The sequence below is a fragment of the Rhopalosiphum maidis genome, chromosome 2 (genome assembly GCF_003676215.2).
Source record: "Rhopalosiphum maidis isolate BTI-1 chromosome 2, ASM367621v3, whole genome shotgun sequence".
Lineage (NCBI taxonomy): Eukaryota > Metazoa > Arthropoda > Insecta > Hemiptera > Aphididae > Rhopalosiphum > Rhopalosiphum maidis.
In genome coordinates, this window is record NC_040878.1 from 64,718,304 (window position 1) to 64,729,587 (window position 11,284).

The following is an 11,284-nucleotide window of genomic DNA, read 5'->3' on the forward strand; positions in this document are numbered from 1 at the left end:
TTAAATTTAGGTATATATGTGTATATTAATTGTTTTTGTGATTATATCCAGAAGTAGATTGTAGGTATTCATGTATGATGTATGTATAGCTTAGATTATTGCTTAGATCGCAGAACTATAGCAGAACTATAACTTATTGTTTAGTATACCTACCTGAAAAAATTTCGTTTATGGCTAAACTTTTATTTTTTCATTGTTGATCGCTATCTGCAACTTTTAGTCTAATGACATCGCAATGACATAACATAACCTACGAGTAAACAATCGATACAGATGGTGATCAATGATAAAACCATAATATGCGTGTTTACAGAGGGGGGTTAGTGGGCACTGGCCCCCCGGTGTACTGCGCCTGAAAAAAAGTCAATAAAAAAAAAAAAGGTGATGCCATTCGTATAGATTTTTGAGAAATGGTAAACTCCTAAAAATTTATGTAATCCTCTACAAAATAATATAATAATAAAAAAATATGGCTATTTTATTTGGTAGCAAAGCAAAAACTAATGGTATATTATTTTGATTCTTAAAACTATGAATAATAAATAATTACAGAAAATATTTTGTACAATAATTAAATGTACCATCTAGTATGTATAATTAAGATCAGCTGTATTTAGTTATGATAATTTTTAGCTTTTTGAGCTTTTCAGTTCAAAAATGTTGGTGTGTAGAATATTACCACTATTTACCAGAAAACACCCTTGGCTGTTGCTGTTTTAAAAATGTCAATAATTGTATTGCGCATGGGCACTCTGGCGGACATATCATTTTGAAAATCATCAAAAAAGGAAAATTTAGATATTCCCTATCCTCTTCCGAAAACCCCATATCAAATATACTCTACATAGAGTATTTGCAAATATTTGGCATACCCATATATCAATCTGAAATCATTGGATTGAAATATTTCGTGTCACTTTTAAAAATAAACACACTGTATATATTTTTGATATAAATAGGTGAAGCAGAAGGAGCTTAATCATTGCCCACTGACATTGAATCGTATTTAAGAAAACGTCATACCCGCATGTGTTGTCTGTCTTATTACGAATGTAATACATAGTAAATTTACGTTCAACAGATTCAATTTTATGCTGTTAGCTTTAATATTAGAGTCAATTTGCCTATAATCAAACTTAAAGGTAATAATATTATCTAGAGCAGTGGTTTTCAAGCTGAGTGCCGCGGCACACCAGTGTGCCGTGGTTTTTCCATAAATTACCAATTGCACTGAATTGTGATATAAGAAAATGCGGGTATGTGTCAACTATCCGTCCAAGAATTAAAAATATTTGTTAGTCCATCAATCACACATTTCTTATTAAATATATATATAATTATAAACAATTTTGTTCATCTAAAAAAAAAGGTCAGTGTGCCGTGAAAATTGTTTGAAGTATACGGTGTGCCGTGTATAAAAAAGTTTGAAAACCACTGATCTAGAGCATCTTATAGGCTTCTATTGATATCTTAATTTTTAAGTGAGTTATAGGTATGTAAACTAATTAAACTTTAAAATGCTCGTACTCATAAAATGTCAGGAAATCACGGTAAATGATTATGCAATACTATAAGTATTAACTATTAAGTACCCACAATGGCCACAATACATTATTATACCAGCATTTCCCAAAGTGTGGGAACCTTAAGGTTCCGCGGGAGAATCTCTAGGGTTCCGCCAGATGTAAGTATGTGATTATTGAGAAAATTATTTTATAGTAAGTATATTAGAATTATTTATATAATTAAAATAATTATTTTGTATTATTTAAAAAAGTGGGTTCCATGAAACACAAACTATTTCTCAAAGGTTCCGTGGTCATTACATTTTGGGAACCGCTGCCTTATACCACCTTATACACTCTTCCTCGCGTTTTGACGATTTTGAAATCGTTTGTTATATACATTATAGGTAGGTATGATACCAATCACAATTAAAGATATATATTTATATTTTATACGTTCCCAGTAGCGTATTCATACTTATTTTTTTCTGAGTTTGGGTAGGGGGGTGGAAACCCTCTATAAATACGCCACTGTATATCATAGACATATCATTAATCTTTCAGTCAGCTATTATTAAATGAAAAAGATTAGATAAACTAATATAGAAAGATTATAGTCCTTGCGGTTGTGAGGAAAAAAATTTGAAATCCGACTTCAAAATGGACTTCTATACCGTATTTCCCATGTGCCTTTCATACGTATATGTTAGCGTTAATATATGAAATTCCGTAATTCTATAAAGTAACTAGTTATTCTACATACTAACATTACTAACTAGATATTTTATGAACTAACAATAAGGGTTTAATTAATGTATTTAAAACTATTATTGAATAAACATTTTAATCAAATTACAAATTACAAAAAAAAAAAATCAAATGTTAGTATTAAGTCAAACACGTCTTACATTATATTATACCTAAAATATAAATATTAATTTATTTCACGTCAACTTATTAATATAATTATTTTAGTTTTAGATAAATTACAAATTAAAATGAAAAATCTATTATTATAATTATTAAATTATTATTTTTTTTTTACAATTTACAGTTTATTTATTAGTACAGGAACTTTAAACATATGTACCGTTTTGTGGTGCACTTTTGTTGGCATGTGCATTTGAAAAACCCTTGACTATTACCAAGTGATTAGGATTCTGATGCCTTTCGAGGACAAATATCTACATCTGAGACGTTAGGTTAGGTTATTATTCTTATTAATAAAACCACAACGGTAATAAATCTTGTATGTTATCCAATCCAGTCCCGGTCATCTACCAAATTATATAAATTGCAGACATTAGCAAAAACCCAATCGGTATTTATTTTTATATATTCATTAGTAAAACAGTGTAATTTATATATTAACGAGTATATTTAGAAATTTTATAGAATAACTAATTATTTAATAAAATAACCAAATAACGTATTATATACATTACCGCTAACATATATATCTGTAATTGTTAGACCAATACAGGCAATACAAATTGCTAGGTATACCTAATCTAAAATAAGGCAAATACCTAAACAGTTTCTAAATTGTTTTAATAAAATAAATATAATATCTATTTAAATTATTAGACACTGCCACAGTCCACAGGGGAAATATTATATTATTTAATTTCATAGGTATCCACAATCACGAATAAATAAAATGAAAATTTACAATACCTAAGACTTAATGATTGTTTTACTAAAATATATTTGTCAACAGTTACTTTTATAAATTTGTAAGGGGATTAAATTAATTAAAAATAGGTACATAACTGCATATTATGCCGTGTCTGTTTAATATATATTTTGTAGTATTTGATTCTTGAAGTTTTTTTTTTTTTTACTGATGTTATGTACGTATTACTTAAAGTTGGCCTATTTGGGGTTTTAACTTTTAACTGCAATAACAATTTCTATTATCTTTTCAATAACATTCAGCAGTTTATTGTTAACGAGTACCTAAACAACAAATAGTTGTAAACAGAAACAATGTGTAATAAATTATATAATATTATACCTAAACTATATAATAGGGGCTACTGGGGCTAACAATGGCGCCATTTTAGTTTTATAATAGGGATGCCAACATTTAAGCAGGCTCCTTTTTTTAAAATAGAAGACACAGTCAATATAGATATAGTTTGTGTGAAGTCGCTTGTATGGGGTCAAAGTCTTGAAGGGTATATTTTAATGAATTCAAATTATTCATTAATAATTTATTCGCCTTTTGGTATAGATCCAAAAATATTTAGTATAGGTACTTACATTTAATCAATGCAATTTATTCCAAATAAAATTAATAAATTATATTTATTTATTACCATATTATGATAAATAATAATACTATATTCCATACAAAATACATTAGTTTTTTTTAATTAATTTTGCTGTTCTAGCTTATACTTTCTAATTTTAATTTTAGAAAATTTATCTACTTCTTAGTTTAAATCTATTTTGTTAGCATCTTCTTTTTCTATCGCTATGACCATTAAATCACTTAGATAATCGTTTGTCACCCATTGAAGATATAATATTATACTAAGTGTAACCGTATAGGTAGTCTCTAACAACTTTATAGAAATGTAAGAAATATAGAATTATTCTGAATTACAAGCATAATTGTAAAATGGAATACCCACATACGCCGTTACGTACCTATTGTATATTTGTACTATATTTTATTATACCGCATTTATACTTACAAACGAAAAAAACATTATCTGGAAAGTTGGATACAGCTTTGATCAATGATCATAGAGGTACGAGCATAGTTCATGCTATACCTAATCTAATAAGATAAGAATCTAAAAATAATAAATATTATACTATATATTTATATTTTAAACCTACGCATTAGATAGTATTCATAACAATTAATAATATATTATAATTTTTTACTCATAGGGCCATAGGCCATCGCCTGTGCGCCGTCGGCCCATTGTAAATTTTAATCCAGGCCAATAAGACTGGGAAACAATTAAGGGGAGCCAAAGTAAACCCTGCCTCCTTCCAAATGTCACTCCTGGGGGGCTAGGGTCTGGTATAAATCGATCCTTGTGTTTGCACACCACTTTCAGCGCCTTGAAGTGGGGAAAGTGAAAATTATATCATCAAAAATTCAATAGGAGAGTAGGTAATTTAAAAGTGTCTAGAAAGTTGTCACCTGAAGGAAAAAATCCTTTGTAAGGTCCTTGACACTACTTTTTGTATGCAAAACAATAGGGTAAGTCAAAGAATAAAGAAGAATTCAAATTGATACAAAAATAATAATATCAAGAAGAGCAAGAGAATATATTATGAGTCTGGATTAGGCTTACTTTACTATTAAATATTAATGTTTTCAATACATATAAATTAATATATTTAAAAAACATTAGCTTTTTTATTAACCATGATCTTATAAGTTATATTAATTATAACAACATAATATATCCAACAACACAATAATAAACAAAAATCTAAGTATTTATTAAATATCCAAAATTACAAACACTTCACATTTTCCTTCATTTTCATGTATCTGCATATTTGAAAATGTTATAGCTTTAACTTCTGTACCTTGAGGATGTTTTCCAAGTTGAAACTCTTCTCCAAAGCCTTTAGCTTTAATTTTAAATGTTGTTGTGTCAAATTCTTCTATTTGTACTTTCTAAATAAAAATATTACACAATAATTATACATAGCACAGTTATTGAAAATTTTCAAAACAACTGAATTAAATAGCTTACTCTAGCAATATAATTAGGTTCAGCACTAAAAATGAACAATAATTCATCAAGAAAATTATACAAAAGAGTCATCATGTCGTGACCCTCAACTTCTATGTCATATGACTCTTTCATTTCAATGTAATCCACCTCTGTCATGTAATGAAACATAGCATTAGCACATTGTTCAAATGCTTCAGATAAAGTACTTCCCCATGCATGTATTCTACAATAATAATAAAAATATTTATAATCTTAAATTGTTGTTATTCGATATTTGTAAGTATAATCTAATACAGCGGTCTTCAACCTTTTTGGAATCATGACCCATTGAGGCCTACCTTTTTCGCAACCTGTGTAAGCTTTGTAGAAAAACAAAAAAATAGCTAAAATTGGTTAGTGCTTTATGGTAGTACTAAAATAATTTAATAAATAACAAATTATAATATTATGGAATATAGATTATATAAACTGTATTTTAATTTATTTGTCATTTATTTCATCTATTAAATTTAATTTTAATTTTAAAAATAAGATTTATCGCAACCAAATTTTTAAGCTTACGCGACCCAAAAACAGGTTGCGACTTGTGACCTACTGGTTGAAGACTACTGATCTAATAAATATTCTTAATTTAATACTTACTGAATGTCTGCTGTATGGTCCAAATCTAAAACAAACATGTTGATTAGATAAAATGTAATTATATTGTAGTTTAAAACCAATGTTATTAATGTAATAACTTAATGAAACAATTACAAAATGTTTTCAGGTACCTAATAAGGAAATGCATGACTAATTTCCTTTAAAATTACAATGATTGTCTGGTAATGAATTAAAAGGGAGAATGGAAATAAAGGTTGTAAAGTACTGATACCTCTTAACTTTTATACTCTTTAATAATTTAAGTTAGGTATTAAATTATCAAAATGTCTACAATTCTATCACAAATGTAATTAATTTGTATTATTTAACCAAGTTAAAATATTATTTTAAATAATATAATAAAAACAATTTTTAATTCTTTAAAAAAAAAATACTGCTTCACATTTGGTAATGTTCAATATACAATACAATATAGATGATAGAATAATTTAAACCTAAATGTGTATAATAACTCTTTCTACTTGAAAACTTATTCATTTTTATAACTAATAACAGTAATAACAAACTAATTATGATTTTTTATCTTATAAAATATAGTAATTGACATGGTTCATATTAAATGGTAGATATTAATTATAAATTGTATTGTTGTTTAATAAATTTTTTTGTTCAGTTTAATAACGTTTTTGGTATATCTTAATACTTGCTAGTATTTAAAAATTCAATAAATAACTATTTAAAAAAAAATCTAATGATGAATTGTAGTGTAAAATATAAAACATTTTTTTTTGAAAAATTGAGTACAATTACTAGAAACTTCCTTTATAAAAATACTATTTTTTTTTTTTTTTTTTTTTAAAGAAGTAATGGACAGTTAACTTTTTTGTAAAAATAAATTAGCAATAAATATAAATAAACAATAGCTATATATAAAATATGTGATCTAATTATTTTAAAATTATAGTTTTTTTTTATGTTCTACTTTAGTATTAATTATAGAAAAATTTAGTACACAAACTAACTTACATTTGTGATCGAACCATAACTAGGTATATTACAAAAACATTTTGATAGACCTCACATTCGTATTTGCATTCTGGTAAATTCCAGTCTTCTTCTTTAATGTCACCCATGTCAAAATATGAATTTAATAAAATAAATTATTTTTTAATGAAGTACAAACTAACAAATTATTTTAGATAATATAAAAATTATTTTAAAATATATTTTGTTATGTACTAGAATATGAATTATAAATTATTTGTATTTTATATTTTACAAGTTGATGTTATGTTATCAATACCTAACAGTATCATAATTCTGTTATCACATTTAAAAAACTATGTGATATATTTAATATAGTATATTATATGACGTATTTCGTGGTATATAGGCATAACAAAAAGACCACTTAACCATAAATTGAACAAAAATTGTATAATGATCTAAGAATAAAGTTAGCCAAGTTAGGTGTAGATGAAGATTAAAATTTCATCGTGATTAAGACTATGAAAAAACTATCGAAAACAGCTAGCACGTCATTAAATTATTTTCAAAACATTAAAAAAACAAAAAAGTGATTTTACGAAAATGTTATAATATTAATTATACACTTATATTTATTAAAATAGAAAAATATATCGTTATAATATATTATTAAAAAATATAGTTAATTTAAATCATATGAGATATATTATATCGACTTAATAATAGGTATTTTTTAATATGTAAACGTATTACAAATATTTTATAAAAACGACATCGCCAGGTTGGCTACACCTACGTCTGACGCCTCGTTCTGCATCCCCACTCCTTCAACAACAAACCGGAGCGCTAACACCACGAGCACAACTACGCTACATCTCTTCTTTCGCGTCAATTGCTTGTTCTCAGCAGAGCTAAGGCCGACGGCGACTTGCGATTTCTCAGGTTTAACGAATTTTCATCCGTTTCAATCCACCAACGATGGCCATCTCAAAACCCGAATTAGCCTGCGTCTACGCCTCACTAATCTTGGCTGACGATGACATCGATATTACGGTAATTATTTTTCGATCGCCATCTATTGTCGGTAATGTGTTCAATGGAAGATACTTCAGCGTTGGGTCTGTTTGTTTCCTACACTTACATGCGTGACGTCCGTTACCATTAATTTAATTTGTTATCTATGCTTTCGAATTCGGTGGCATGTTTCCATTCTGTTACCGGAAATTTTGAGCTCCGAACATCGCCTCTGTATTTAAAACAATGAAGTGTGTACCCCCTTATAGCCTGGACCACGTTGGCCGTTCCGCCGACCCTATTCCTAACCGCAAAAAATTTTAACTAGCGGTATTCGTCAAATGGCAACTTGTATTTTTACCAATTTTCACTACATTTTACTGATAATTTTTTTAAGCGTGCCTTTCATCGTACTACTAATTCACTTGATATGGATATCAACTAAATTTATTATGTTTTCTTTTTTTCACATCATTCAATTTTTTTGGTTAAAATGCATATTTTGTATTGTATCAATATGTGTGGTTAAGTTAAGGTGTTCAGGATTAAATTCTCTTTCAATATATATCGATGGAATGTAACTTGATTTCGATTTAAACAAATTGATTATATATTATGCTAATTTTCCTCTGTAAGTATATAAATTAGGTCATTTTTTTTTTTAAATACTACCCTTGCTAAATTTATTATTTTTTCAAGTGCACATTTCCAAATTGTTTGCTAACATGTATTTTATTTTTGTGTCTTTATTTGTATAAAGTGTGTATCCCATGATTTGTTTTATCCAATTTTGATTTTTTTTATGTTTGAATATTTACAATTATCTATTAGTATTTATTAGTTGGTCCTAAAAACAAATTATTTCTTCACTTTTTTACAGTTTTTACAGTTAGTGTGTATAATTTATTTTTGATAATTTTATAGGGAGAAAAAATCCAAACAATCCTTAAAGCTGCCAATGTTGAAGTTGAACCATACTGGCCTGGTTTGTTTGCCAAGGCTTTAGAAAATGCCAATGTTAAGGATTTAATCACTAATATTGGATCAGCAGTAGGAGCTGTACCAGCTGCAGGCGCCGCAGGTATGAATATTTCATCAGAATAGTATAATATTTTCATGAAGTGTGAGTAAGTAAAAATTAATTTAAAATTTCAGCTGCTGCCCCAGCATCTGAAGCCAAGGAAGAAAAGAAAGAAGAGAAGAAGGAAGAAGAGAGTGAAGAGGAAGATGATGATATGGGCTTTGGTTAGTACATTTTTTTGTTGAATACTCATTCTCTTTAAGTTATAATGGTATTGGAAATATAATTAAAACTATATTAATGTGGTTATGCATATATTTATTCAGCGTCAGCCAGGACCCCTCTGTTTTTTATTTTATTTTTTTAAGTGTCGTAAATTATTTAGTTCTTGGTTGATAAGGAAATAGGGATCCCGTAAAATATTCATCTGTAATTTTTAGGAGCAATTTTTCTTTTGGTGCCCAGGTAATTAATAATTAAATCATTAATCAGATGCTAGCCCATTATCTATAGTATGACCAGTACATAATGATAATAGTACCATTGTCAAGTAACAAGTTAGAGTAGTTTTTTAGAGTACTTGCACTACTGCAAGTTAAGTTTAGTTTTATCTTGAAAACAATGCGCTCGGATGAGGACTGCTTGCCCAACCCTGTGAGATTCAGCGATTATGGAAATATTGCATGTAAAAATATGTTTAGTGTATTAATTTATAATATTATAGGTATGTCTACTTATATAATGTATAATGATGAAGATAATACATTTATTTTTGAAAGTTAAATAATATTATATTAATATAGCTTATGGATTTATCTCCAAAGTTGAAATTCCATAATAGAAATATAATTTTAGTTTTTATGTTATTAATAATTATTATTTATTGTTTTGTAGTTTCATAGTTAATTTTTAAACTGCGTTAGCTTTGCATTAATATTATTTAAATCTTACCCCATTAATGTTGATGGCTATAGAAAAAAATATAGCTATTGATACTCAAAATCTGATCAATACAATAGTTTATTCATCTAATGAATTAAAAAATTACTTTTGTAAAAATTCTGTTTTATTATTTAAAGAATTCTTACTGTTTCTAAAATAATTAGTTGTGAAATTGCTTTTCTATTTAAGTTAATTCATGATTATTGATTATTATGTATTTATACCATATTATATTATAACAGTTGATTGTTGATTATAAATTACATGTATAATAGGAGTATCATAATGTATTAATAAAATGTCATGTACATTTTGGGGGCCCTTTAAAAAAGTGATCCATGGGCCTTTGGTATGCCAGGCCAACTCTGTATCTATTCCATTTAAGTTATTTACTTTCTCACATACTTTACAACTAAAATGGTCAGGCCCACTGGTCAATGCAAGGGAGGGGTTTCATGGTTGATTGCTGATGGTAGGCAACTAATTTTATTTTTGGTCTGTGGCCACTACTGTCAGTGTGTATTCAGATAATAACAAAACTAAATAATTAGACAAACATGATATTAGTCTGAATTATGTTTCATCAAGTTATTGAATAATATATTATCAATTATGTGAATATAAAAATTAAATATGCATAGTGTGGTAAAACTCCTGGCATTATAGTTAACTGTGGTGTACTATACAACACCTAGTACTGTCACAGTGTTAGACATCAGTGATTGTCACATTTTAGGGGGGTTTGCACTACTGATTTTTATTGTCGTATAGCTAAACTTGAATGGAATAAGTTATCTCATAGTTATTCTTTCCCATGTCTCATAATTTGCTTCATGTGCTCCTTGTTTGGTCTAGACTCTGGATGTACCATTGATAAATTTTAAGACAGATCATGTATAAATAATATAAAAGTGCCGGTGTTTGCTGATCCTGGAGTCCACTATTGTTTTATTGGAAGTCTTCTACTAAGCACATGTCAGTCATTATGTGTCCCTCTTGCCATTTCCCATACTCTGTATAATAGCTATGTTTACCCAAGAAACAGTATAGAAATTATTACCCAAGAACAATTAGTTAAGACTTAACCATTACAACCTAAAAAGATTTGCATAAACAACAAATATATTTACAGGAAGTGTTTATTATATTGAATTTTACTTTAGTTATATATGAAATGGAATTAATATTACATTGATTTTTAAGTAATTTTAACATACAATTTACTTCTTATTTTCAGGTCTATTTGAATAAAAATCTACTTCATCGACTGACTGTTTCCTCATTCAAAAATAACAACATTGACTTTATTTGTTTTATTTTGTAATTTATACAATTATGCAGATTAAATTATATGTTGTTATATTTTATTATTTATGTTATTATTATTTTTCCTTTATATTTTCCAATATTGAAACACAATTTTATTGGTATCCAATGTTCATTCTTTGGTTTGCTTGTCTACACATATCTATTATAAAATATGATGGAAGAATAAACCATTA

At 27.5% G+C, this 11,284-nt stretch overlaps 2 protein-coding genes across 2 annotated transcripts; one reads left to right on the top strand and one right to left on the bottom strand.

The window, feature by feature from the left end:
* Positions 1–4,949: 4,949 nt before the first annotated feature.
* LOC113551006 (protein archease-like) lies at positions 4,950–7,360 on the bottom strand. The gene is made up of 4 exons (XM_026952994.1): positions 6,900–7,360; positions 5,858–5,882; positions 5,234–5,438; positions 4,950–5,154 (listed from the first exon to the last, which is right to left on the bottom strand). Exons 1-4 carry the CDS (start codon positions 6,949–6,951, stop codon positions 4,975–4,977), a joined length of 462 nt encoding a protein of 153 aa, XP_026808795.1. The 5' UTR covers positions 6,952–7,360; the 3' UTR covers positions 4,950–4,974.
* A 300-nt stretch (positions 7,361–7,660) lies between these two features.
* Positions 7,661–11,152, top strand: LOC113551007 (60S acidic ribosomal protein P1). The gene is made up of 4 exons (XM_026952995.1): positions 7,661–7,858; positions 8,744–8,900; positions 8,975–9,064; positions 11,020–11,152. The coding sequence occupies exons 1-4, from the start codon at positions 7,784–7,786 to the stop codon at positions 11,031–11,033; spliced, it is 336 nt and encodes a 111-aa protein (XP_026808796.1). The 5' UTR covers positions 7,661–7,783; the 3' UTR covers positions 11,034–11,152.
* The last annotated feature ends 132 nt before the right edge of the window (positions 11,153–11,284 follow it).

Coding starts and splice junctions, on each gene's coding strand:
- LOC113551006 (XM_026952994.1), bottom strand. CDS start 6,951: ATGGGTGACATTAAAGAAGAAGACTGGAATTTACCAGAATGCAAATAC. Junction 5,883..6,899: donor ACCAGAATGCAAATACGAAT/GTGAGGTCTATC, acceptor TGTTTGTTTTAG/ATTTGGACCATACAGCAGAC. Junction 5,155..5,233: donor AACCTAATTATATTGCTAGA/GTAAGCTATTTA, acceptor ATTTTTATTTAG/AAAGTACAAATAGAAGAATT.
- LOC113551007 (XM_026952995.1), top strand. CDS start 7,784: ATGGCCATCTCAAAACCCGAATTAGCCTGCGTCTACGCCTCACTAATC. Junction 7,859..8,743: donor ACGATGACATCGATATTACG/GTAATTATTTTT, acceptor ATAATTTTATAG/GGAGAAAAAATCCAAACAAT. Junction 8,901..8,974: donor ACCAGCTGCAGGCGCCGCAG/GTATGAATATTT, acceptor TTAAAATTTCAG/CTGCTGCCCCAGCATCTGAA.